The 27,882-nt window shown below is 43.6% G+C and overlaps 5 protein-coding genes and 1 pseudogene across 9 annotated transcripts; 1 reads left to right on the plus strand and 5 right to left on the minus strand.

The window, feature by feature from the left end:
- The window catches only part of LOC117193089, a 67,393-nt pseudogene extending 61,294 nt beyond the window's left edge, over positions 1–6,099 (plus strand).
- Positions 6,100–6,315: 216 nt separating this feature from the next.
- LOC117193086 lies at positions 6,316–7,620 on the minus strand. Of its 2 annotated transcripts, XM_033397813.1 has the most exons (5): positions 7,301–7,473; positions 7,190–7,244; positions 6,703–7,129; positions 6,584–6,647; positions 6,316–6,522 (listed from the first exon to the last, which is right to left on the minus strand). In XM_033397813.1, the coding sequence occupies exons 3-5, from the start codon at positions 6,771–6,773 to the stop codon at positions 6,388–6,390; spliced, it is 270 nt and encodes an 89-aa protein (XP_033253704.1). In that variant the 5' UTR covers positions 6,774–7,129; positions 7,190–7,244; positions 7,301–7,473; the 3' UTR covers positions 6,316–6,387. The 2 variants fall into 2 exon arrangements, with proteins under 2 accessions (XP_033253704.1, XP_033253703.1); XM_033397812.1 differs by lacking the exons at positions 6,316–6,522; positions 6,584–6,647 and having other exon boundaries at positions 6,915–7,129; positions 7,301–7,620.
- Positions 7,621–8,475: 855 nt separating this feature from the next.
- LOC108158718 lies at positions 8,476–9,252 on the minus strand. Its single transcript, XM_017291261.2, has 3 exons — positions 9,061–9,252; positions 8,926–9,001; positions 8,476–8,870 (listed from the first exon to the last, which is right to left on the minus strand). The coding sequence occupies exons 1-3, from the start codon at positions 9,114–9,116 to the stop codon at positions 8,784–8,786; spliced, it is 219 nt and encodes a 72-aa protein (XP_017146750.2). The 5' UTR covers positions 9,117–9,252; the 3' UTR covers positions 8,476–8,783.
- A 3,500-nt stretch (positions 9,253–12,752) lies between these two features.
- LOC108160597 (aquaporin) lies at positions 12,753–27,817 on the minus strand. 3 transcript variants are annotated; one of them, XM_017294694.2, is made up of 3 exons: positions 27,659–27,817; positions 13,135–13,693; positions 12,753–13,068 (listed from the first exon to the last, which is right to left on the minus strand). In XM_017294694.2, the coding sequence occupies exons 1-3, from the start codon at positions 27,796–27,798 to the stop codon at positions 12,847–12,849; spliced, it is 921 nt and encodes a 306-aa protein (XP_017150183.2). In that variant the 5' UTR covers positions 27,799–27,817; the 3' UTR covers positions 12,753–12,846. The 3 variants fall into 3 exon arrangements, with proteins under 3 accessions (XP_017150183.2, XP_017150184.2, XP_017150185.2); XM_017294695.2 differs by lacking the exon at positions 27,659–27,817 and adding an exon at positions 26,765–27,200; XM_017294696.2 differs by lacking the exon at positions 27,659–27,817 and adding an exon at positions 13,764–13,872.
- On the minus strand, positions 14,326–15,155 carry LOC117193372 (aquaporin AQPcic-like). The gene has a single exon (XM_033398099.1). The coding sequence runs from the start codon at positions 15,123–15,125 to the stop codon at positions 14,397–14,399; it is 729 nt and encodes a 242-aa protein (XP_033253990.1). The 5' UTR covers positions 15,126–15,155; the 3' UTR covers positions 14,326–14,396.
- On the minus strand, positions 15,995–26,034 carry LOC117185830 (aquaporin AQPcic-like). 2 transcript variants are annotated; one of them, XM_033398098.1, is made up of 3 exons: positions 25,911–26,034; positions 16,389–16,938; positions 15,995–16,322 (listed from the first exon to the last, which is right to left on the minus strand). In XM_033398098.1, exons 2-3 carry the CDS (start codon positions 16,917–16,919, stop codon positions 16,104–16,106), a joined length of 750 nt encoding a protein of 249 aa, XP_033253989.1. In that variant the 5' UTR covers positions 16,920–16,938; positions 25,911–26,034; the 3' UTR covers positions 15,995–16,103. The 2 variants fall into 2 exon arrangements, with proteins under 2 accessions (XP_033253989.1, XP_033253988.1); XM_033398097.1 differs by lacking the exon at positions 25,911–26,034 and adding an exon at positions 17,709–17,840.
- Positions 27,818–27,882: the final 65 nt, after the last annotated feature.

Here is a 27,882-nt window from a genome sequence, read left to right on the forward strand (position 1 = left end):
GTGTGTGTGTGTGTGTGTGTGCAACAAATTTCTAATAAATTTGTTGTTTCGGCAGCCGTGTCATGCCATGAACACCTGGAAACCAGAAACAGCCACAGAGTCACAGAGCCAAAGCCATGAGTCAATTTCCGTCAGCTGCGACGGCAGCAGCGGCATCAGCGGCAGCAGAGAAACAAACTAAGGTCTTATATCAAATTATGACTCTTGAATAACTGAGATCTATATGAGAGTAATTTGTCAGAGTAATCTATGACTATTATCATAGACAGAACACGCCAAAAGCTGACGTTTCTAGCATTTCTAAACTCCAGATAATAGTCATAAGAATTTACTGATAAAACATAAGAATGCAATTAATACAAGAACAGACGGTATTTCAATGAAAGATAAACCTATTCGTCATACGAATATCTAATGAAATATCATAAGAAACCATTATCCAATCCCCGCTTAAGAGTATTCCATCCACTTGAAAGAACTGAGATTTCCTGTATTATCGAATATTTCTGGTAAAGCAATTAAGAAGTTCTCCAATTGTAAATATCATTCCAAAAATATTTACGTTCTCTCTCTCTCTCTCTCGCTCTCGTACGAAGAGAAATTGTTCGAGTAGTCGGAAGAGCGAGAAATGTTCGCGGCAGGGTTCCCATTCAGGGGGGCTGCCACTTAAGGCGCTCTCCGACCAACGTTAGAACAATAAACAGCGCACAACAAATTCTTTTCTTTGATTTAAGCATTCAAATCAATGAATGCCCTAACTGCCTCAACTGCCACACAACTGCCTGCCTGCCTGCCACTCCACTACTACACGTACACGCCACTCGAAAGACCCAAAATGCAGGAGAACGAGGGGAAACGTAGGGCAATGAAGGGGAGCTCTTTTCGGCCACTTGAACGTTCGATGACATTTAGTTTTTAGTTTTCTCTGTATAATTATTATAATACATAAATTTATGCTACAGAACGCAGCAGCAGCAGCCGCATTCAACAGCAATCCACAACGTGGGCAAGTCGTAGAAATAACAGAGAATTTCTGTGTGTGTAAAATCATTTCAAGTGCTTGAAAGTTTAACGTTTAACGATTCGTCTCCAGGTTCAGAATCAGTCGCAGGGCACGACCATAGCTGTACTCCATCTACAGCTCCATCAGAATGTGTGCGTGTGTCTGGTGTGCTCCATTTATGCCCCACTCCCATTGCCATTACCATTTGAAATTTTTCATTTGGCTTGAACTATAACGCTGCTTTAACTTTTGTTGTTGACAGAAATAGTTCACCGTACTAAGGCTAAGGCTGAGGCTGGCGCTGGGGCTAAGGCATGCCGCAGAATACAATAAGTTGTTCGTTTGTTCGTTCATTCGATCGTTAATTTGTGGTAATTACCCACACACACGGACAGAGCACGGACAGAGCATGGACAGAGCACGGACAAAGCACGGACAGTGCACGGACAAAGCACGGACTGCCTGCCCGGGCAATGGATACGTACTTACGGTATATCGAGCATGGTCGTCTTTGGGCCTGGTCTCTGGTCTGGTCTGTCTCCGGCATCTGGTATCTGCTGGTAGTAGTGGGCAACAGGCAATGCCTTGCTTTATTTTAAGGCACAAGGTTGACTTTTGTAGACGCTCCGTGTGTGTAGGTTCACAATTGTTGAGGGGCATGTAGATACAGTAATTATTTTTCGTTTTCATACTAACAACCGAAAAAAAGAAATATAGATAAAAATCCAAAGCACACACACACACACACAGTCGCTGGAAATGTAAACCAGTTTGCTTATTTAGTAATTTCAATGCTTAGTTTTTGAAGTAAGTAACATTGATTGGAGGAGGGAGTGATTATTGTTTGATCTTCAGATCTTTGAGGCATATTCGATTTGCACCAGTCAGGGAACTGCCTCAGCAGCTACCAAGGATCCCTAATTGGAACACAGGAAATCTTAAATCTAATAGAGATATTACTTTTGGTCTTGGCAGCCCATTAAACAAACATAGGAACAATTCGAAATTGCCGGACACAAGACTTGATTATAAATTGCGGCATTTGGGAGGCATTTCGGGAGGTGCCAGAACTTCCAGTCTGCAATCATTTTTTGCATCTTTCAACTTCATCTTTGGACTAACTTGGCCGGCAAGCGCGCTCTGTGCCAGAACAGAGCAGAACACTCGCCTCGCATTTCAATTATTCTCTGAATACCGAAAATACCGAACCCAAAAGTCCAGCCAACTCATGACTAAAATTTAAACACTACCATAATAGTCGACAATAATAATTAACTGTTCGTTAAGAAATATAAGTGGATATGTGTGTGTGTATATGTACTCGTACACATAGGAAGAGTACAAATAAATATAATAATAATAAGCGCACGCGCCGCTGTCGGTTGTCGATGTCGTTGTCGATGCCAATGATTAAGTTTCCTTTGGATCTCATAGACTTCGTCGAGCTTATGCGATAAATACAAATGTATCTACATATCTGCGTACTTACTATATATGTACACACACACATATACACGTATAAATTGTAAATCAGATACGGCATAAATATTGAACACATGGCGCAGTATCTACAGCCAGTCCCTCAGTCCCCTCCCTCTTCAAGACTTGTGGGTTTCCGAAGGAGGAGACACCGGAATCGGTCGCTGAACAAAACTGAAATAAAATAAAGCACCATAAGACGTACTTAAAGATTGACGATCGTACATATGATCGAGTCGAGGTAGGGATAGGGGTAGGGCAAGAGCTTTTGGGGAGATCTGTACAGGCAGGTGTTCCAGATAATTTCTTCGAGAAGAAATCAGCTTGTTAGCCGCTGTAGGCCAGCTTCACTGCAGCGAGCATTGGATATGCTCTATATGTGCCACCACATGGATGTATTGATTTATATTTGTATGTACATATATATGGATGTATAGGGTATATGCTTGAAGAATTTGTAGATGCTTGCTTGAGTGTATTTGATCTTGGTATAATTGGATGTCAGTGCGACGTTTGATCGCCCCCACACTCAAGCACAGATACACACACACAGGCACTCCGAGCAAAATGTCCGCATCTGTGTGTGCGTGTGTGTGTGAGTTTTGTTAATTTATAAATTAAAACGCGTTTCATGGAATTATTTATTTGTCGTTTTCTGTGGGTCGCTCTGTCTCTTTCACATCATTTGATTGTTCATGTTCATATTCATATTCCTCTTAGCCCATTTTCGTTATGGCCTGCAAACATTTGCTGACTGATATGCCTGTGTGCCCCCACCCCTCTTTCCAGTCTCCTGTCCGCTAATTGAAAATCAATTAATGCGACTGCATCTACAGCCGCTTCCATTCTGGTCATATCAAAGTCATAAATCAAGCAGGCAGAAGTAATGCAAGGGAGGGAGAAGAGCAGAAGATGGAGACGACGATGAAGAAAATAACAATTCCAGACTCAAAATCCTTTTGTTTTCATTGACTCCTACGGCTATGGCCACAAAAAAGTTTAATTGATATGCCCGGAGTATCACTCCGACACACGAAATATTTCATTTTGTCTCGGGTTTGGCCGAAACGATCCGATAATCATCATCATCATCATCATCATTATCAGGTTCATTGAATCTTGAAGTGCGTCTCAAAGCAGCGCTTCTTATGGTGGGGAATGTGGCACAAGCTTTGCATGCCAAAGTATGTACCTGACAGACCCAAGGGGTAATGGAATTATAATTCAGATTTGCCGGTAATTAGAGGACTAATCAATGACTCCGATTCCGATTCGATTCTCGCTCCCACATTTGTGATATCTCGATTCTCATTTCTCTCGTTACTCGCTGCAGGTCAACAAACAGTATACGGCCAACGATCTGGAGGCTTTTATGAAAATAGCCGCCAACTGGCAGAATTCCAATCACAGTTTGCTGGAGGGCGTCGACTTGAAGACGGGTAAGTTATACATTAACCCTCCGCCGCCTTCTTACCAGACCATTAAAATTCCATATTCCATCCCCTTCGCAGAGATGACACAGTATATGAACAATCCATCGATGAACATGTACAAGAAACGGGAACGCACCCAGAACTGGAATCATCAGGAGAAAAAGTACCTGCTAGATCTGTGCCGCAAGGATATGCGGACCATAGAGAACAAGCGCCTGGATGCCGGCCTCACAGCCGTCAAGAACAAGGCCTGGAAGATCATACACCAGAAGTTTTCAAATCAATTTGGCACCGATCGCACCTGCAATCGCCTCAAGGAGCAGTGGCGCCGCATGAAGGGTATGTGCCATCAGAAAGATGCCTTTCATCTAAGAAATTAATGTCCTAACATTTTAAAATATCTTTCTTCCATCAGCTTGCACCCGGAATGAGATACTCGACTATAACAATCGTTTAGCCAGGTTCGGGGCAGAGGAGGCTGATCGCAAGAAGCCGTCACCGTTCACCTTCGAGGTGTGGGACTTTATGCAGGAGGCGAAGAAGGCCTGCAAGTCGGAGGCCTTGGATGGCATTGACTATTCAAAGATTCCACTGGCCCTGGAGGAGGGTTTTGAGTATCGCGAGGACTACAAATTCAATGGGGATGAGCACGACATGGACGAGTAAGTGGAATGCTAAAGATCTTTTCCTACGGCTGGATATCTATAGTTAACAATATTCTCCATTCAAGCAGCAGTCGTACCCCACCGCAGGAGATGTGCGATGTGGACATCAAGGAAGAGGAGCACAACGAGACCTTTGATGAGAAATACAACAGTCACCATCTCAACCAGAGCGACATCCTAGGCGGTGGCGAGCGTCTGAGTGTGTCACCCAATTACAGTCGCAACGGGATCTCGACAGCCGTTGCTCTCGATGCGAGTACCGGCGACGGTGCCGGCTTTCTCCCGGGCGGACCCGACATGTCCGGCTTCCAGGCCAACTTCAACATGAACAACATATCCGCCACGCTGGAGGCTCTCAACGCCTTGAGGACCGGCCAGTTCCCCAGTGCGGCAGCTGCTGCCGCCGCCGCCATCCAGCAGCTTCAGGCTCAGGCACAGGCACAAGCTCAGGTGGTCGCCCTGCAGTGCACATTATGCGCATGAAGATCCTCGAGGTGCAACTGCAGTCTGCCAAGCACAGCCGTGACCTGATCGAGATCAACAAGACCCTGGCGCTGCAGAAGCTGAAGGAGCTGGCCAGCAAGCGGCTGCCCAGTTAGGACACAGCGGGCGTCAGTAGAGCAGCGTTTCATGTTATGTTAGTTGTAGCCTTAACAGACGACTCCATGGATCCGTTCGCAGGTAGAGGGCGTAGCTGGAGATCGGCTAGAGTTAGAGATAGTGTTTTACACCTAAGTTAGAAGCAGGATTCGTATCTATCCACACACACACACAGGAACAAACACACCCACAGTCACAAACAGAGACACCGAGTTACATGCTACCTCAACATTCCTGGCATTGTTGATCAGTATTTGAAAAGCTAGAAGCGAATCCCGCACACAGACCCCAACCCCAACCCGAACCCAACCAAGCCACAGATGAAGGGAGGACCAGGAGACGCTCGAAAGTATGCCATATTTCTCTCGTTTGCTCGCTCGGCCGCCCGCCCGCCCATTAAGCCTACCACACACCCACACCCAACCCACCCATACACAAAAACACTCTCTTCTGGCCTCACCAGCACTTGACCAAGTCAAGTCAAGTTTTAGTTTGTAGTTATAGTTCGTACTAGGGAATATCATTCTCCAAGTTGCTCAACTACCACAAATGTATTGTACTTACGTTCTTGAATTCAATTTTACGTTCTGCTACCACCACTAACGGTCTGCTTATACATATATGTACATACATACATGTACGAGTATATCTATAGGCGATTCTTTTTGTATTCTTAAGTTAATCCGACTTATTCAGGAGGATGTACTATGTATTGTATTTTGCGCAGCAGCCCTACACACAGCTGTCGAGTCATCTTTGATTTTTAATTGAACTTGTATTTATTTTATCTTTGTATAGACTTTATTTTGATTTGTGTATACGTATACCCACACGTATGCCCTCTCCCTCTCCTAATGCACATGTGTGTGTGCATATAGATGTTTGTTTGAATGCCATATTAAATGAAGGTTCATTTCAATATTTTATTTATCATTTGCGCTGCAAAACAATTTGTTACCATATATGATTAAAACAAAAACAATACAAAAACAGCCCCATATATATATCGTATGTTTTAAGAAATCTCCCACTATCAGGCAGGACTTTGAAGAGGGGAAGAAACCCTCGGACCTGAAAGGCTTCTATGTAAATGAGTATATACAAATTATTTTAAATAAAAAAAACGAAAGAAAAAAACAGTTCGGGTATAGCCCTCTTAGTTTATTTCAGATTAAATATTATGTATTTTCCTTAGTGCTGTTCCCCTTCAATGTGCCTGTTGGTCTTCATCGGATTTTGCCGTTATTCTCTCTATCTGCTCATCCACTTTGTCGATCTTTGCAATGACCTGCACCTTTTGCATCATCAGTTTGGAGCGCAGCTTCATCAGTTGTTCTCTTTGCTGGATAATGTTTAAACAATTCACACCAATACCAAATCGGATACAGATCACAAATACGTACTATTTTCAGGAAGTGGACATTTTCTCCGGCTCTGGCTCTTTCGTACAAGAAGTTGCTAGCATTCCTATAAATATTGTCGAATACAGCAATAGACTTTTCCCGATTATCTGAGTACTCACTTGAAGCTCTGTGTAAAACAACATTTGGGGGGAGCTAAAAGTCGAAGCGTGTTGCAAAGATATTTCTGCATTTCTGATAATTTTCGGTGAATTTAAAAGAATAATCCAAACAAAAATGTATTTATCTATGAAAATTTTGAAATTACTTGAAATTTATTTTAGTGTCTAGTGAAGGAATGCCAGAGGCAGATTGAAACTAGAAAGATAGCCTACTTTCAATCTTTCAATCGTTTTTTCCAATCGTCTTTCTTATTTTCTCGATTTCAGTTTTTAACTGCTCTATTTTTTGCAACAACTCTTCTTTGACTGACTCTTTGTCTTCGGAAAACCCTCTGTCAATGGTTTTGATCTCGTATTTCAGAGCCTCGATCTGTGCCATCATATCCTTAATTACATTCTGCCTAATTTTCTTCAGTTGTTCCATTTCCTTTTCGACGTAGGCATATACAACTTCGTTAAAACTTGATTGATTGATTCAAGTACTCACAATTCTCTTAAAATGATGCTTTTCTTCTCCTGTTTTGTCCCGGCTTACTCCCCGTCTATTGGTTATTGGAAAAAGGTTATAAAAGAATATAGGAAAGCCGAACATACGCACTGATGACCGCTTGTGTGCTGGACATCTCTGAATTTCAGAAGCCTTATGGCTTTGATGACGGTTCCAAACATCATAGGCAAAAATTTCAAAATTTAGAATTCGAAACTGCACAATACTACAGAGCTGTTTTCCAGGGCTAACTTGATTTACTGTGTCTTTATGACTTCTTTCGGGGTTGGATTTTAATTTTTCCAAATTATTTATAAGTTTCTCAATTTTTCTCAATCTTAATTTTTCCAAATTATTTATAAGTTTCTCAATTTTTTTAATTTTAGATTTAAGTGACTCTCGTTCTGCTATGATTTTCTTGCGTATAATTTCCAACCGATCGCGTTGCTTTTGGAATGGAAGATCTATTAGATGGAGAATTCGAAAATGTTAGACTTATTAACAAACCGTTTGCATATAGGGGATGTTAGACCTCTTGACACTGCCTAGGTAAGAGAATTTGATCGAAAATCGACTGGTTGAAAAAGAATTAATGTCTTTATGGGAGATTATGCAATGTGATGTCTTTATAGAACATACTTGACTGCTGGAAGGTTGTATATTTTCTGTGGGTGCAAACGCCTTATAGCGGAGTGCGAGCTTAGCAGATTCACAATTTTAGACATTTTGTATGATTCGGAATTTGGATAAAATATTTATTTACGCTTACATGATTGACAATTAAAGTGAGGCTACAAAATATTTAACCATATACGTAGAGCCTCAAAAATTCAATAGTATTCGTTGAGCGATCATAAATGAATCACGCCAGCAATTCTCAAACACTTTATTCGCTGATATGAAGAAAAATCCCCATATGATGATTGTGTATATTTCGTAATCACAATGGGGGGTTATAACAGATCGTCAATTAAGAAACCTTAATTCAGATTCTGAAGGCAAACAAAGCTCTGATCACCTTTTGGATGGCTGGCTATTTCAGTTTCATTGATAAGAACACAAAAATCACTCTTCTCCGTTTTCATATGTAGTAAATTTATTCAGTCACATTTGTTGATTTAAGCGTACATAGTTTTTGGTTGACCTGGTCTTCGGATCGGCGAGTCATAGATGGAAGGACGTGGTGCGGGCGGCTGTCTGAAAGGATTTCCAGCTCCTCCAGGCGTCTTCCAGTTCCTCCTCCGCTGTGACGGAATGGCGAGCCATAGCTTGGAGAGACCAGGCATCCGAGTAGAGCGAACAGCAGACAACACAGTGCGAACAGCTTCATCGTTTGGAATCTTTTGCTTTCTGAATGCCAATCTCAGCCGAGATGAATGCTTTTATAGGTTTCCGACACGTTCTGTTGATAATGAAACCCCTGTGAACCACTGGAGGGGATTTTTGCATCAACTCATATCACCGACACTGGGTCATTTTTTTTTTGTTTGACGGAGATGTCGAGGTGGGGCTGCTCTCAATCACTTTTTCGGCTGGTGCTTTTTTTGCTGTCACTTTAATTCTCAGATCCATGTCTTTATCGAACTCTATGCGTTTAATAGCCCGCGTTAAGTCGGAGACCATGACCTCCCCTGACCTGTTTGGTGAGCGTGCCGGTTTTTGTCTCTAGTTGCTTCCGTTCCTGTACAAATTGAATGGTGCTATAGGGGAAGTCCATCACTATCTATCTATCTCACCGTTAGCAACTCTTCGATCTTTAGATCATTTTCAATTTGGCTGGTAATACTATTGTTGAATTTAATCAAATTTCCTCTGTGAAATGGCCAAAGCTCAGCTTAGTATAGGATTATGTGGTGTGAATCAATCCTTACCGAAGTATGCAGCCACCCCTGAATTGAGTCCATATCTTATTCATCATCTTACTCATCTGATATACGCAACAATACGCAGGAGACCACCAGAATTTGTGGAAGTGCGCCAAGACAGGAAATTTAGTTCAGCCAGAAATGAGAAATGTGTATCTGTGTATTTTCGAAAATGTGTGTGACATCTTGTACGTCAAACGACTCCTAGAGTAGTAAAGTTTTTAATTATATTTACGTTTTTCATCGATCGTATTGTTACCTCAGACTTACCCCTCTTGTGCTTTCGATTCTTCTTCTTTGCATATCTTGCTATCGCTTCGCCGGGAATACCGGCCTTCTTGGGGCTGCTTTTTCCTGTTGTCCAGACCCCTTTTAAAAGGCTATTCAAAATTTCACCCTCCCCTCCGTAACACTACACAACCGTTATATTCTTCTTCTTCTATTTGCTGAGTCTTAACAGCGAATAAAATAGCAACCGGCTTTGATAGTTTCAGAGCAGGCAACTTTGGACTGTAGCCACTGTTGTTGTGGCATTTCCCCTTCAGGTGTCTCTGTTGATAATTACATCCGACATGTAGTTCATATGTAGCAAATATGTAGCCAGCGCATATATAGTTAACATGCAGAAAATTAGTTTGCGAAATTAGTTTGCACTTTTTATACCCGATACTCAAAATGAGTATTGGGGTATATTAGATTTGTGGTGAAAATGGATGTGTGTAACGTCCAGAAGGAATCGTTTCCGACCCCATAAAGTATATATATTCTTGATCAGCATCAATAGCCGAGTCGATTGAGCCATGTCTGTCTGTCCGTCTGTCCGTCTGTCCGTCCGTCCGTCTGTCCGTCCCCTGCAGCGCCTAGTGCTCAAAGACTATAAGAGCTAGAGCAACGATGTTGTGGATCCAGACTTCTGTGATATGTCACTGCTACAAAAATATTTCAAAACTTCGCCCCGCCCACTTCCGCCCCCACAAAGAACGAAAATCTGTGGCATCCACAATTTTAAAGATATGAGAAAACCAAAAACGCAGAATCGTAGAGAATGACCATATCTTTCAGACTGCAGAATCTGAATTGAATCGTATTATTATTATAGCCAGCATCAAGAAAACAATTTCATTTTTTCTCGCCCTGTCTCTCTCTAACACACACGTAGCATAGGCGGCTTTGCTTAGAGTAAAACATTAGCGCCTAGATCTCAGAGACTATAAAAGCTAGAGCAACCAAATTTGGTATCCAGACTCCTAATATATCGTACCGAGACGAGTTTGTTTCAAAATTTCGCCACACCCCCTTCCGCCCCCGCAAAGGACGAAAATCTGGGGATATTCACAAATCTCAAAGACTATTAACGCTAGAGTAACCAAATTTAGTATCCGCACTCCTGTTAGATCTCACTATAAAACGTATTTCTCAAAATTTCGCCCCACTCCCTTCCGCCTACACAAAGGACGAAAATCTGTTGCATGCACAATATTGCACATTCGAGAAAACTAAGAACGCAGAATCATAGATAACGACCATATCTATCTGATTGCTGAATCTGGATCAGATCAGATCATTTTTATAGCCAAAGGAAACAAATCAATTTGCAGTGGCTACGCAGCGCGTGACGTCACACTCAGACTGATTTTCTGTCTCTCTCGCACGCACTCTTTGTCGTGTCGTTTAATATTAGCGGCGTCTGCCGGAGGAGAGCCATACTGACTTAGTATCGGGTATAACTGTAGAGTTGCGGTGTCCGTAGCAACTCACAACGTTCCCCCTCGTTATACCCGATACTCAAAATGAGTATTGGGGTATATTAGATTTGTGGTAAAAGTGGATGTGTGTAACGTCCAGAAGGAATCGTTTCCGACCCCATAAAGTATATATATTCTTGATCAGCATCAATAGCCGAGTCGATTGAGCCCTGTCTGTCTGTCCGTCTGTCCGTCCGTCCGTCCGTCCGTCCGTCCGTCCGTCCGTCCGTCCGTCCGTCCGTCCGTCCCCTTCAGCGCCTAGTGCTCAAAGACTATAAGAGCTAGAGCAACGATGTTTTGGATCCAGACTTCTGTGATATGTCACTGCTACAAAAATATTTCAAAACTTCGCCCCGCCCACTTCCACCCCCACAAAAGACGAAAATCTGTGGCATCCACATTTTTAAAGATACAATAAAACCAAAAACGCAGAATCGTAGGGGATGACTATATGTTCTAGAGTGTAAGATCTCAACCAGATCGTATAATTATTAAAGCCAGAATCAAGAAAACAATTTCATTCTTTCTCGCTCTGTCTCTCTCTAACACACAGGTTTCATGGTCGGTTTTGTCAATTGCAAAATATGAGTTCAAGGATCTCAGAACCTATAAGAGCCAGAGCAACCAAATTTGGTATCCACACTCCTGTGATATCGGACCTTGACCGTTTCGTGTCCAAATTTCGCCACACCCCTTCCGCCCCCGCAAAGGACGAAAATCTGGGACATCCACAAATCTCAGAGACTATTAAGGCTAGAGTAACCAAATTTGGTATCCGCACTTTTGTTAGATCTCACTATAAAACGTATATCTCAGAATTTCGCCCCACCCCCTTCCGCCCCCACAAAAGACGAAAATCTGTTGCATCCACAATATTGCACATTCGAGAAAACTAAAAACGCAGAATCATAGATAACGATCATATCTATCAGATTGCTGAATCTGGATCAGATCGGATCATTTTTGTAGCCAAAAGCAAGAAATCAATTTTCAGTGGCTACGCAGCGCCCGACGTCACGCTCAGACTGATTTTCTGTCTCTCTCGCACGCACTCTTTGTCGTGTCGTTTAATATTAGCGGCGTCTGCCGGAGGAGAGCCATACTGACTTAGTATCGGGTATAACTGTAGAGTTGCGGTGTCCGCAGCAACTCACAACGTTCCACCTCGTTTTGTTTTAAAATATTTAAAAATAATACAATAAATCTACTCGTTGCAAAATTGCCCAATCTTATAGAAAATTGCTTCATTTATCGGCTAAAATTATTTATCCAAAAATTTTGTAAAGGTAGACTTGAGTGTAACAATCTTATGGTAAAAGAAGGCAGGGTCTGTGAAAGAAATGTGGGCATATATTTCCGTAGCACAGCCCCCCGAGACCCAATAATTAAAAGCTAATATAAACCCATTTTCATAAAGTTTTTGTCCCTCATTTGTCTGCATTTTACTTGTTTAGGCCAAAGTAGCATTATGAAAACTAAAACTCGATGAACCCCATCTCGTACTTAGCTAACAAAATGCTATCGCATCGCAAAAAAAACCTGGGCAAATTTCTATATTTTTTGTTGCACTAAAAGCGTACGAACGTTTGTTCCAGAGCCATCAATATTTCCTCCTTAATTTTTAGCACTAACAATGATTATTTATACCTCTGAAAGGTATTATAAATTTAACAGATTTATACATCCCGCTCGCAAAGCTGTAAACGGTCTACTTCTGTTCCGCCCTCCACGCATGGTAGTTCCATCACTTGGAGCACGAAAAGTCCTCATATAATAAGAAGCAGTAAGAAGCAGTTCGGTAGTACGGTTTTAGCTGTTGTCATATCTTAAGGCTAATTCGCAGCAATTTTTACGAGTGTTTCTATATGAATATTAACGATAAGCACGTATCAAAATAATCTCGCGATGATAAGCCAGCCACCCCACACGGAAGCCCGCGGATTTAATTTATAGTATTTATTTGTATAGTAGGGCGAGTGAGACTAAAAACTAAGCCGCTTTTAAAGCACTTATGGGATATGTTGTCTTGTAAGGGATCTCTTGCTCGCTAGGCGAACTCTAATTCAGAGGTCCGCTTGGTGGACATGGTCGATTCCTGCTCTTCCTGTGCCTGAAGCTCTCGTCGGAAAGCATACTTGTAGATGAGCGATGAGACGAGAGCTCCTGCCAGGGGACCCACCCAGTAGATCCAGTGATTCTCCCAGGCTCCGTTCCAAATGGCCGGGGCAAAAGAGCGGGCCGGATTCATGCTGGCTCCTGTGAACTGACCCTGAAAACGGAATCAACACACACATTACCGGACTGTTCAGAGAGCAGAACTCAGCAAATTACTTACCGCAGTCAAGGAGAGGCAGGCGATGGCTAGGGCGAAACGCACTGGCACAGAGTCCTGGTTCCTGGCATTGCGCGGATCCCAGACGCCACAGCAAATGGCAATCAGGGCGCTGGTGATCAGGAACTCTATGACCACGCCCTGCAGCCCCGTCAGGCTGCTGTGGAGGGATGTTACGCAGACGCCACTCGACGTGCTAGAGCTGTATATGGCGCTCTCTGGCATGACGGCCTTGAGCAGACCATAGCCGATGAAGGCCCCCACCATCTGCGCGACAAAGTATGAAATGGCCATGGGCAGCGAGATCATGTTGTAGATATAGTTGGCCAACGTCACGGTGGGATTGAGATGGGCACCGCACACGCAGCCAAAGCACTGGATGCAAATCAGGACAACAAAACCGAAGTTGAGCGCACTCTGGAAGTTGGAGTTGGAGAAGAACGAATTCTCGATGCAGCCCATGCAGCCGAGGAACATCAGCATGGCTGTGGCAATTAGTTCGGCGAAGACGATGCAGATATTGTTCAACTGCCGAGGCTGAAGCAGCCAACAGGACGAGCGACTGCAAGAGAGAACAAAGAGGATGTGTCAGTCGGGATATGATGGCTATGCTGTGTTCACTCGAGTATCACCTCGTGCTTGTATTGGACATGTCTGTAAATCACCTTAACTCCAACGAGCTCCGTCGCTGACTGAGAGCTCTTAGAGGTCCGCCTGATTAGACAGCACCTCAAGCATTCAATGGGAACGAGATACTACGGGTACAAGATTAAATCTATAATCTAATCGGCATAATCTACGACATTCTACAGCAATAAAATATCAAGATTTCTAATCGCCCCAGCCCCAGCCCCATCTATTGGCAGTGCTTCTATTTACTTAATACACTTTCAGCACTGCCAAATAGTCCACTTAACTCAAGGGCAGGGGGTCGTTATTGTGGTGTCTAGTGTGCAAAATTCCAGCTGTCTGGTTGGTTTATAACCCCTTTGCTGCTTATCTCAACGACACACATATTTTTCAATTGCTATGTTCTGATTAATGATAGTGTTTGAATGAAGACACAATACTACACTCATTGATAGAGATCTCTGGCTAAATTTTCCAGTGACGCATAAACTATATAGCTACAGAGTCGGCAATCAGCTGATTCAATAGTAGTTCAATATACCCTCCCAAATGTATGCTATGGAAAACGATTAATCCTCTTTATTGGCAGAACTTAAGATTCTAAAACTACAGCTAAGACAGCGATTAACAACAACTTAGGGCAGTACCACCTCCTCGATCACTCGAATCTTGGCATTCGAGCTCCGTAGCTCGATCACCTCGTCTCCTTTGAAGGCGCATCGGTAGATGAGGGAAGTGACAGCGCCTACCACGAGAGGACCCACCCAATAGATCCAATGGTGCTCCCAAGAACCGAAGCGCACGGGCACCGAGTCCTTGAGCTTGGCATTGCGGGGATCCCACAACGAGCAGGCAACCATCACCACGCAACAGGTGATGAGGAACTCAATAAATAAACCCTGCAGCACAGAGATGTCACTGGCCAAGACTGTCACGCAGACACCTGCCGGGTTGTCCACGCCCTTAATGGCGTTATGGGGGAGGACGGCTACCAACAGGCCGTACCCAATGAAAGCGCCCGCCACCTGAGCCACAAAATAGGCAATGGCCATTCCCCAGTGGAGCACGCCGTACAGGGTGGCAGCGAGGGTAATGGCTGGATTGAGGTGTGCCCCGGACACAGAACCGAAGCACTGGATGGCTATGAGGATTGCCAGGCCGAAAGTGAGGCCGCTTTGAAAGTGCGTGTTGTTGAAGATCGGCGTCTGGACACAGCCCAAGCAGTCGATGAGCACGAACATGGCTGTGCCCACCAGCTCCCCAAAGAAGGCGGCCACTCGACTCCTGTGCTCTTGATGGAGACGCCATCGTCCGCCGGAGGGGGAGTCGAATCCGCTTGCTCGTTTTGGCTTCTGTTGCGACATGCTGACTAAACTCGACTGCCACCAACTCTTTCCTTGGCCAACTGAGTTGGCGTATTCGCGAGGCCTGTGACCTTAAATTGGCTCCAATCAATCAATATCAATTATAAAACCTAAATGCTAATTATCATATGGATATTTCCAAGTGGAGGCGCGTAGATATTCTGCGCTGTTGTGTGGCCCTGTTCTGTCTGTCCGTCGCCGCCCATTCCGGACGGATCAATTAATCAAAGAGCATTTTCAGGAGGCTTTTCTGCTGTAATTATCGGCCTGACAAGCCCCACGGCGTCACTGCCTCCCTGCCTTCTGATTGGCCAGCAGCATTTCCCGCGATTTGCCCCTAATCTTATCTCGAATCATTAAGATCTTAATCAGAGGGCGCATGTGGCGCCGAGCCTTGGACAACACACGCTTCGTGGTCTCGACTGGCACTGGGGAAGGAATGTGGGCCTCCAAATTATGAAAATATTAGCCAGTTGATTGTTGCTGAAAGTTGAACTAGTGGTAGCAGAACTAGAGACTAGAGAACTTATCTGAAGAGCAGAAAACGCGATCAGGGAGCCAAAAGCTGAAGGAAACCTGTGGTTGACAGTGGTAGTGCCACAGGCCACATTCAAACACGTTTCATCAGCGAGGCAGTGCTATGGAAGAGTACTGCCGAGAGACTAGCAGGTCTTGAGATGTTGACACCCCAACCAGATGATGGCTTCTATAAACCGTTTTCCCTTGGGAACCAGTGAAAGCATCCCACCATCAGCAATAATCATATAGAGTTTTGATTTTCATTGAGGGGCTTGCCCTGTCAGGAAAGAAAATAACTTCCCTCCCCATGGAATTTAAAGTTATTCTGGTTCTTTAAAATAGTTGAAAAATCTCGATGTTCTTTATTATCGAAGGTCTTATACTGCATTAATATAAAATTTGGCTGTCTTAGCTTAAAGTTAAGTGTAGTTGCAATGTCTTTGGCATCCCCGTCCGCTTCTACGAGAGCTGTACGTCCTCCAGCTGGCGCAGCTTCTCGTGGCTGGTGATCTCCGCCTCCACCACTTCCCGCCGGAAGACGGCCTTGTAGGCGTAGGCGGTAACGGCGGCAGCACTGAGTGGAGCCAGCCAGTAGATCCAGTTGGAATCGAAGTGGGCGTTCCACAGGGCAGGAGCAAAGGACCTGGCCGGGTTCATGCTGGCGCCGGTGAAGGGACCCTGGAAAGAAGGAAACGTTAGACTTCTTGTAGGACTGAAAGGATCAAGGTGCAAGGCGGAACTTACGGCAGCGCAGGCAAGGCAGGAAATGGCCAGACCGAAGCGAATGGCAACAGAGTCATGGAACTTGGAGTTGCGGGGATCCCAGACGCCGCAGCAGACAATCACCAGGATGGCAGTGATCACGAACTCAATGCCAAAGGCCTGAGCATGGCTAATGCTGCTGTGGGGCAAGGTCACACACAGGCCAACGCCTGCACTGAGGGTGTCCTCGGGCAGGAGAACCTTCAGCAGGCCGTAGCCAATGAAGGCGCCCAGCATCTGGGCCACACAGTAGACAAAGGCCATGGGAAGTGTGACCAACTCGTAGATATAGGCGGCAACAGTTACCGCTGGATTGAGATGGGCGCCGGACACACAGCCGAAGCACTGGATGCAGATCATGACCGCCAGACCGAAGTTGAGAATAATCTGCAGATGGTTGTTGGGGAACAGGTCCGACTTCACGCATCCCATGCAGCCGAGGAAGATCAGCATGCCTGTGCCGATGAGCTCGGCCAGGAAGCAGCAGATTTTGTCCAGTGTGGATCCCTTCATTTTGAATACTTTCAAGCAACTGAAAATGGTAAATATATAAATCCAGGTGGAACTTCAGCCCTCTCTCGCTCTCAGTCTATCTCCCTTTCCCACACTGTCTCTGGCTCTTTCAGACGGAAGCACTTCATCAATCATTTGGTATTTTACGCGTATTCTATCCTATCGTTGCATTAATCTTTTCAATTAAAGGTAAACTTCTCCCTCATTATCTGCTTTCGATTATAGTTGTGTTTAATTGAAGTTTTTATCGAGACCTTTTCATTTGCGCCTCAGCGGGGGCCGAGTCTTGAGGGTGATTTTCCACCCCCTGAAGTGGCGGCTGCTCCTGCTCACGGCTCGATGGCATGTCATCGATTTTTCAACAATGATTTTGGACGGACACCACGAAGCTCACTTTGTCGTGTGCATAAAGAGACTGAAACTGCTGGCAGAAAGATAATCTGCTTTATACAAGGATACATGTCTCTTTTGATTGCTCATTCAGCTGTCAAAATTCGTAGACAAATTGTCAAAAAAACAACAACAAATATGAAGAAATCAGAGCATGGCAATAACAATGGCATTAAAACAATAACTAATCTATTTGTGGTTGTTATCAGGGGTGCCACTCGAAAGGTAGACTTGAGTTTGTTCAGATCCAAGAGATCCGATAATAAATTAAGCGAATTTTGTTAACTGTGCCAATACGAGTAATTCACTAAGATGTCACTCACAATAATTGGTTTTAGAATAATTATTTTGAGGTTAAAGGGAGGGGGGATTGGTTCTTCAAGTGTCTCAGATATTTACCGATCCCAACACTCGCGAGTCATTGTGGTCACTTGTCTGATTTTTAAAATCTCAACAAAAAGTGAGTATATTTTATCTATTTATTTTCAAAGATGGTTCCGTTCGACGACCGTTCTGAAGCGAGTGAAAATTTACAAAGCGACAGCGGGACTGTCAATGTCGATCTGAAGTGTTGGAGTACCCATAGACAAATATTTATATCTGTATCTATATACAGATTCCTAAAATGTTTGAGAAGGTTTTAACTCCGCACTTGCAACATCTCTGCAAGTCACTTATATCTCCAACTCAGCAAGGCGGCGATCAACCACCACGAACTTGTTAGAGTTCGATGTAACTTACAGACGGATGTTATTTACACCGACTTTAGTAAAGCATTCGACTCTGTAAACCATTCCCTTTTAGCGCATAAACTTGACCTTTTAGGGTTTCCGCCCAACCTCCTGAGATGGATTTCTAGCTATCTTTGTTCTAGGTCTGAAAGAGTCCTCTTCAAAAACTCCCTCTCTTTACCAGTAAAGGTTTCTTCGGGAGTACCACAAGGCAGCCATCTAGGCCCCTTACTCTTCACACTCTTTATTAATTGCTTTCCTTCAGTTTTAACATACTCTCGAGTACTTATGTATGCGGATGATGTTAAACTCTGTGTCCAGTACAAGGACATTTCATTTCATTCTAGCTTGCAATCCGATCTCAATAACTTTCAGTCATGGTGTTGTGCAAACTTGTTACACCTTAATGCCTCGAAATGCAAAGTTATGACATTTCATCGTTCTAGCCCTTTGTTGGCTCCCTACACCCTATTTGGTGGTTCTCTTGAGAGAATTACCCTGGTGGATGATTTGGGTGTTATGTTAGACCCCAAGTTAAAGTTTTCCGAACACATTTCTACCATGGTAAATAAGGCCATGGGCGTGCTTGGGTTTATAAAGAGGTGGTCAAAGGAATTTGACGACCCCTATATAACAAAGACTCTCTATACCTCGTTTGTTCGTCCGATATTAGAATACGGCTCCTGTGTATGGTGCCCTCAGTACAAAGTACACCAGGACCGTATAGAATCAGTACAGAAAAACTTTTTACTCTTTGCTCTGCGGGGCCTTAACTGGGATGCGGGTGTAAGACTCCCATCTTACTCTAGTAGACTACTATTAGTAAACCTCCCATCCTTAGTTAACCGTAGAAAAATGCTTGGTGTGATATTTATGCACAACTTGATCAGGGGTGACATCGACAGCCCTGATCTGTTGAGCCGCATAAACTTCACGATTCCTATTAGACTGACTAGAAATTTTATACCGTTGTTCCTTCCACTTTGTAGATCGAATTATTCCTTGCATGAACCGTTTAGGGTCTTATGCTCGGATTATAATTCCCTCTACCATATTATATCCACCACTAATTCTCTTCCTCTTATTAAATTATTAATCCTTACACACCTTTCTATTAATTAGTAACTGTAGTGGTATTTGTATTTTGATTGCATGCTTAGTTTCTTAGTAAGTTTAGTACTAGTTTTCCTCGAATGTTAGTCTAATAGCTATCTTTCTTGCATGTTCGCGTTTGGTTCGGCTACGCACCGCGCGTCATGCGGCAGCGCCCCTCGGTCGGTTGGGCGGGAGGAGGGCTGCGTTTTGCCTGGGATCCGCGCGTAACAGCCTTCTGTAAGTGTGTGTCACACGGGCCACTTGACGGTGCAGTAACTGCATCGCCTCTTAAAAGATGCAGTCATTGCATGTCAACGTCCAAAAATAACATTGCGTAAATCAAAAGCCCATTTTTAGCCACTGCTCACACTCACACCACACCACACCGCCATGGGCTGCTTCTGTGTGTGTGGAAATTAGCAGATCCTACTCGGGAGAGCATAAAAAAGTCAAGTATCCAGAATTTATGGGCATCTTAAGTGCTCACTCGGCTCTCTTTCTCTCTCTATAATCGCTATAATCTCTGTAGCACTGCATGTCTCTCCCGCTCGTTGTAGCTCTGCCATCTTAATTTTATACAATGTGGAAACAATAATATAACATTGATATAAGAATGGGGCAATCGAGTCTGGGAACTGCAGATTGATAACGGATTGGAGTGGAAGGTGGATGGTTGAAGGTGGCGAGGGCGAGTGGAGCACGGAGTGACCAGAGTGATCAATTACCATGTCAGGGGCCTTTCATCGTATCAATTGCAGCCTACAACGCACAATTGTTGGAATTGCAGTTGCAATTGCGTGGCCCCACACTCACTACGCAATGTGGCAAACAAATCACCGCAGAATCTCAGCCGCCTGTCGATCAAATTGCACGCAATTTACTCTTAACTGTCTCAATAGAAATTGAAATGGCAATAAAATGAACTCGAAATAAATATGTCGAAAACAAATCTATTGCATAAGCGTGTCATGATAACCCCCGCTGATCTCTAGCAAGTGGAATATTTTCCATCTTTTTTTTTGGTTTATGACACTTCCAGAACTTTATAGCCGCAGTTAACCCCTCATTAACCTCGCCCAACATTGGAGTCTCCATTTCCTTGAAATACTTGTATTTGCAATTGCAGAACCTGCACCCATGGAGAAAACGGCAGAAAACCATTGGCCTGTGGCCAAGAGTAATTGTTTGGCCAACTCATTGACAGAAGGCCAAGGACGAGGGAGGGATCGTGTGGTGCGCGTGGCGCAAGAGCGACACGTTTTGGCACAGGCTGAGAGAGAGAAAAGTCAAAACAATAAACACGCGATGCGATGGAGGAAAGAAAAGCTTATAAATAAATCAAACGGATCTGATCTCCATCTCCACATCGAATGTTAATAGTTTAATTACCACCTGTGTGCCCGTGCCATTCGCATATACAATATTTACATATTTCTCTTAGCTTTTACGATCTTCGTGTTAATCTTAGACCATGCCCAGGCCCATGCCCAGAAGGATCACGTATCGTATGTGTCACGATTCGGTTCGGTTTGGGCTGCCGCAGGGCTCTAATTGATGATAATCTTAGGACAAAGCCAATGAAATTATTTATTATTTATTATATGTTATTTTCAGTGTTCAGCTAAGTGACGGAACGTGCCTGGGGGTACGGGGTTCTAAGTGGCATTCAGCGGGAGGCGATGGGGAAGCGAGAAAGATGATCGATCAATCGATCTGCTGTGGAAGTTGATTCCGTTAATTAGCCAAGAAGACTGTCATAGCTTTTGCCGTAGCTTTTTCTGAAATAGCTTTGATCGGCAGCTTTAAAGGAAAGCTCAGGAAGCAGAGCTTTCTTATCATTCCATGACAAATGATAATTATCATAATGAGCTTTCATCTGGTCCCCTTATCACAGCTTTTCCAGCTATCAACCCATATCAAAGTTGAGCCAGAAGTTCGCCATAAAAATGTGTGCTGTTAAACTGAAGAACCACTAATCAAATCGCAGCTGATAAGCGCTGCGCTTCTGCGATTATTGCCGATATTTGCCGACTGCTTAAGAAGTGATTTTTAGCAATGGGCACTAAACTTTTGATGGCTATAACTATCAATGCCCCTGTGTGTCATCAGGACAGGTAGGGTATTCAAGGTGCTGATAAGAGACGACTGTCGGATGACAGTGCTGGCGTGGGAGGGCTAGGGCAAAGTGTTGGGCCCTATCAGTGTCCGTCAAAAAATCGAATTAGTTGACAAACAGTTTAATTTGGCCATAATTGGGCCGACACCGTCAGTCCAAATCGGATTTACTCGTCAGACTTTTGACATTGCACCGCTTCTATGAGTGTTCCAAAGTCCGATAATGATTGGGTTACGACTTAATGAAGCGCATCTATACTTAAAGACATATGTGCTATGTATCTGTGGAAGTACTCGTTTGATTGTCTACGTATAGATACGCCTATCGCACTCCGATAGCCGCCTGTTTCCAGGCATCGTCTTGGAAATAATTAAGCTCATTATACTATGCCCGGGCGGCAGCTTTAGTTGACATCTTGCCCGTACTCTTCCCCTTCCAGTTCCATTGATCTTGAACCCCTCGCAACACCCCACACATCTCTTCGAACTCACCTCCTAAAACTAAGACTCTTATCTTTCCGGCTTATCAATGGAATCGCAACTGCTGACGTTGCTCTTCTTCTTTTTTGCTTCTATTACGCAACATCTTAAAGGTATCAGCCGGTGAAAACTGCCGTCCCAATGCTAACAGGCTTTAAAGGCAACAAATTTATGGGTGTGTACTACCATACTATATGGCCAGTGATAAAAGAGTTCCCGAAAAAAGTGATCCAAGTGGCGGGGTCTACGGCCGAAAACACCTCGCTTGACGTTTCGTGGAGCAAGTTTTAGGTCCCAAGGCAAATCATGTGCTGTGCTAACATACAACGTGGCTAAAATTAGTTTACGACAGAGGAATCTCCGTTTATCAACCGTCTGAAGGCTGTACTCGGGCAGCTTATTTTTTGGACAAACCAGGCTTTATGTCTTTATGGAATGAGTTATAGAACAAATCGTTAAGTGGTTACAACTTGCATGAGTGGGCAGTGCAGTGCATTACCCCTTCGTGTTATCTTTGTGCTATATGGAGTAAAATTCATCATTGACCTAGGTTCTTACTTTCTTTGTGGACTGTCAATGAATGAGAAATTTATGGTCCTATTCGGTTTTTAATCAAGAAGTTCATATAACTTACTTTTCCGCCCCGCCTTCTATTTATATAGAGACCCGTGCACGCTTTTATAAATGCAGCTCATCTGATACTAGTCAACAGCAAACCAGAAGAGAAGTGTGTGTGGGGCGATAAGACCTGACACAAATAGCAAAAGCCAGCCTATAAATTATGCAACGAAAAGTGTGCAAAGAATTTCAAGCGTATCGCGGAGCAGTAATCAGCCAGTGGAGGCAGAGGCAGAGATACTTGAATTGGAACTAAACTTTGATCAATGACGGCTGAGACCTGATTGATAACCCATGATCACTAGGAGCATTCATTATCAGCTCGAGGCGAGAATGGAGAATCAAACTAACTATTTTCCACTCCCTTCTAAGGCAAAGTGGGTTCTGTTATGGTTTGCCAAGCACAAATTGAATCTTAACATTGCCATTGTGTGGGATTCAATGACATCAACCAACTGTGAAAAATCACAGAGATGATATTCAAACTACCTTGGATAAACAGAATGAATAGACAGATATAACCATATTTGGCACTCCTGACTGGCCCAATTTGTGCCCTAGAATATGTTCCGTGTGAAACCTGTTGGTCGATCATATGATGAAGCTATATTTATCCCAAATCAGATTAATAGAGTCACTAACTCCGGCTGGGGAACACGTGACGTGGTGGATTGATGGGATTGGTTTGTCAAATTTGTTTAGCGGTGATTATCGGGCAACCCGGGATTGAATTCGCTAAACCAAAGATGTGATGGGATAGTGTTTAATCAAAGGCATGTGCTAGCTTATGTAAGGCTCAATTTCTCTGAGGTTTTCATTCATTGCAGAGCGGAGGATGCTGTATAACTGATCTCAGCTGCTGGACCAAACGAAACACTTTATCGCTACCCCGACCTTGGGCCCGAGCCAAGAAACCGAAAGAATTCTGTTTTTGGTTTGAGTCTGGTTTCGTTTTTTTTTTTTGCTTGTTTTTTCGTGGGAGTACGTTTGTTTTTTGTTTTTAAGTCTGTAGATAAAGCTTGGGGCGAAAATTACTTATACACACTGTATATATTAAACGCCAGATATTTGAAGTATTTTCGAGTGTTTACCCAGCAAATGTGCGCTTAAAGTCTCAGAAAATTATCAATGGAGAAGGTTAGTGCGGGGACAATGCAAAAATCGTATGATCCAAGTCCCAAAAAACTAAGTTGGCAACATGCATACCACTGAGTTTCTGGTCTGGTCTGTTTACTTATCAGGCATTTTATTTTATAGAATCAAGTGACCCCGGCAATCGTGTTGCCATAAGACTTGATAAGACTTCCCACACGAGCCGCTTTCTAATTATTATACAAAAACAACACAGTTTCTTGGACACTCCGTACCCGTACATTCCACTGAACTGAACTGAACGAGTATAAAGTATAAAAAAATGAACGTGTATAAATACCCGCAAAGTAGAACAGCAGCCTACACAGTCGGGTATGGTGTGTAGAAATGTTTTCCAAAAACCAAAAAGACTTGGCATAATTCTTTATAAATAAACATTCTCCGGTATGGGGATTGTTTCGCTCAAGGCGAGCATCTCGATTATTGTCTCGAAAGTGTGTTTTATGAATGTCAAATGAGGAACGGAACCAAATCTTTTGAGAATATCATGCTGCTCTCTGTTGGGCAGAATATAAAGCTAATGGCCGTTCGACGTTAGAGTTCCTAGTGGCTTCTCCCTCTAATTACAGAGTCTGCCTCTTGCGCAATTGTGGGATCGATTGTCGATTGCTTTTCCACGTGCTGCAGGCTTGTCCTATCATGTGCATTGTGGGCTTTAAATGCTAAATAATGCACATAATTATAAGTCAATAATGCGGTTGGTAGTTGATAAACAACAATATTAACAAATGTGCAGGCAATGTGCTTAGGTGTTTTCATTTGCTTCCCAACTGTTTCATCACTATTCAAGGCACTCAGCCATGAGGTGAGAGTGGAGTGTGAATGAAGCCTAATCAAGACCGAGCTGAATCCACAAAAAGTACCCAAAATTCGAAATGGAAAGTTGGGCAGACCAGCCCACTGTTCAATATTTGAATAGATTTACATCTCAAATCCAAAACACAAACACACAGGTAGTCACAAACACACTTCTTCGTTATCTCGGAGACACAAATTTCAAAAATTTCCTTTTACAACTGAATGCTGGGCTTAAAATACAGCGAACGTATCGCCGTATCGTCATTTACCCAGGAAGCAGTCCGAAAAAAGTTTAAGTCAAGCGCGCGAATTTCGAAACGCGTTATGCCATAAAAACACACTTGTCTCTGTCAATGCACTGCCAAACCTTTTTATATCAAAACGAGGGGGAACGTTGTGAGTTGCTGCGGACACCGCAACTCTACAGTTATACCCGATACTAAGTCAGTATGGCTGTCCTCCGGCAGACGCCGCTAATTTTAAACGACACGACAAAGAGTGCGTGCGAGAGAGACAGAAAATCAATCTGAGCGTGACGTCGGGCGCTGCGTAGCCACTGCAAATTGATTTCTTGCTTTTGGCTACAAAATGATCCGATCTGATCCAGATTCAGCAATGTGATAGATATGATCGTTATCTATGATTCTGCGTTTTTAGTTTTCTCGAATGTGCAATATTGTGGATGCAACAGATTTTCGTCTTTTGTGGGGGTGGAAGGGGGTGGGGGCGAAATTCTGAGATATACGTTTTATAGTGAGATCTAACAGAAGTGCGGATACCAAATTTGGTTACTCTAGCCTTAATAGTCTCTGAGATTTGTGGATGCCCCAGATTTTCGTCCTTTGCGGGGGCGGAAGGGGGGGGGGCGAAATTTGGACACAAAACGGTCAAGGTCCGATATCACAGGAGTGTGGATACCAAATTTGGTTGATCTGGCTCTTATAGGTTCTGAGATCCTTTAACTCATATTTTGCAATTGGCAAAACCGACCATGAAACCTGTGTGTTAGAGAGAGACAGAGCGAGAAAGAATGAAATTGTTTTCTTGATTCTGGCTATAATAATTATACGATCTGATTGAGATTTTACGATCTAAAACATATAGTCGTCATCTACGATTCTGCGTTTTTGGTTTTATCGTATCTTTAAAAATGTAGATTCCACAGATTTTCGTCCTTTGTGGGGGCGGAAGTGGGCGGGGCGAAGGTTTGAAATATTTTTGTAGCAGTGACATATCACAGAAGTCTGGATCCAAAACATCGTTGCTCTAGCTCTTATAGTCTTTGAGCACTAGGCGCTGAAGGGGACGGACAGACGGACGGACGGACAGACGGACGGACGGACGGACGGACGGACGGACGGACAGACGGACAGACAGACAGGGCTCAATCGACTCGGCTATTGATGCTGATCCAGAATATATATACTTTATGGGGTCGGAACCGATTCCTTCTGGACGTTACACACATCCACTTTTACCAGAAATCTAATATACCCCAATACTCATTTTGAGTATCGGGTATAAATATCTGTAGCAGCTGCGTGACTGCGGTGGCTTTCCTTACTCTTTTATTTTAATTAGTAAACTTAAGACAAGTTTGCTAATTAATTACCGTCTCGCACTAAAACTGACACACACTATCTCGCAGAATCACTCGCAGATACAAGACGCACTGGGCTACACGCAGAATTGAACTAACTTGCGCTATGTTCGATTCGATCGTTTGTTTGCTATTGAACGCCAGGGCCTGGGGCTCTTCGAATACGAGGCGAGATCGACTGTGAATGAACGCCAAGTCTGCGGCGGCGTCTGCGTTGGCTTCGCTTCAGCTTCGGTGAACACCACGGCATATGCTTGCTAGAAGCCGCGCGCAGTGCTGTTGGTAAAAGTTTTGTGCTTATCAGCATCGCCGTCGGCGTCAGCGCTAGCGTCAGCTTCAGCTTTTAGCTTTCAGCTTTAGGTTTTGTTGGCGCTAGGGATGGGAGCTTTCAGAGCGATAGTAATAATATTTGTTGGGCATTAAATCTGGCATTTAATATATGCAAACATTTGTTTTGTTTAAAATAAAGTCTCTCACAGTCCGAGCGAAGCGGAGAGTATTGCAAGCAGTTCAAAGCAGCAAACACTAAACAGAACAAATAAGCAGTGCTATTTCACATTTACACGATATTCAGTATTTGGATGCAGATTTCAGGCTAAGTGAAAGAAAAACAAGATAGTGATGCGTATTTAACAACCATTAAACTTAATTATCAGAGCAATTAAGAGCCCGGCGTTAAAAATGGTCACTGAAGTGACGCCAAGTACACGATAATTAGTGTCCCTATATACACCTGCAAAGCTCAAACTAAACCGATTCAAGCGGCATGCCATGCCCCTTTTTGATAAGAACCAATCGGCTGGAGACAGAGAGAGGAGAGGGCTTTTTAGACTTACCTTGAAGACTCCTCCGATTGGAAAACTTACCCAAAGATTCCATAATGACGACGGAGTGCTTTTTGGGGGAATATTTTGATTGAAGTCATTTCAGATAACAGTTCACAACACACTAACACACGTCACGACACTGTTCAGGCATGGGAAAACTTTATCGGAAGGCGGCTTTCCATGACGCTTCCGCCGTCAGGCATCCAGTGGGCCTTGACTTTGTTATCTCTTCGCACCGAATGCTTTTGCTTAAGCATATACGTATGACGCGCGCCGTATGAGATATGCACTCAATGATTTGCATAAACGATCGGTCGGCAAATTATTTGAAGTTTGTTAATAAATTATAGACACCAAAGATGCCATCGATTGAGGTAGAAGCAATTTAACTCAGTCAATTAATAAATAAGCTCAATGAAATCCTCGGTTCGGGCCAGCGCCAACCCAAGCGAAGCGAATAAGTGTTGGATTGGATAGATTGATAAGTTTTATGGATTTGCAGAGTGATCCATAAAGCCCCGTCCAAATCGCAATCACTTCGGGTTCGGTTCGCGTTTGCGTTGGGGTTCGGGTTCGGGTTCGGGCCAGACTTGGCTGATTTATTGCCACAATACTCGGACCGTATATATGAATGTATATTTTCGTCTGGCGCACAGCTCGTTAACCGGCTCGAGGCGTCAAACTGGTTAAAGCCGAAGACTGAATGTAAATAAGCAAATAGGCAAGGCAACATATGTACATTCAGCTTGTTCAGCTGCAGTACACTTCTTGATTCGCGCGCTCTTTCTGCGCTCTTTCTGCGCTCTTGGCTCTTGCGTATATCCGAAAATACATTTCTGCACTAAAAAACTTATTCACGTGACGTATACGCAACGTGGCACCGAATGTGGGTCAAATAAAATTAAAAGAATACATTTTGGCAGTAGCTCGCACCTTTTTGTCTTTGGCTTTGCACTGGATGGCATGGCCATGGCTCCTCTTGCACCTGCTCCGACGACTCCCGTATTCTGCTGATGATTGAGAATTTCAGCAATTGTGGGCAATGCCTGCTGCGGCTGTTGTTGCACAGACATTCTTTACACTTTTACTTTTATTGTATTGTACTCGAATTTGAACTACACCATTTCCACTTGTTGCCATCGCGTTTTTTCGTTTTC

Source organism: Drosophila miranda (assembly GCF_003369915.1).
Source record: "Drosophila miranda strain MSH22 chromosome Y unlocalized genomic scaffold, D.miranda_PacBio2.1 Contig_Y2_pilon, whole genome shotgun sequence".
NCBI lineage: Eukaryota > Metazoa > Arthropoda > Insecta > Diptera > Drosophilidae > Drosophila > Drosophila miranda.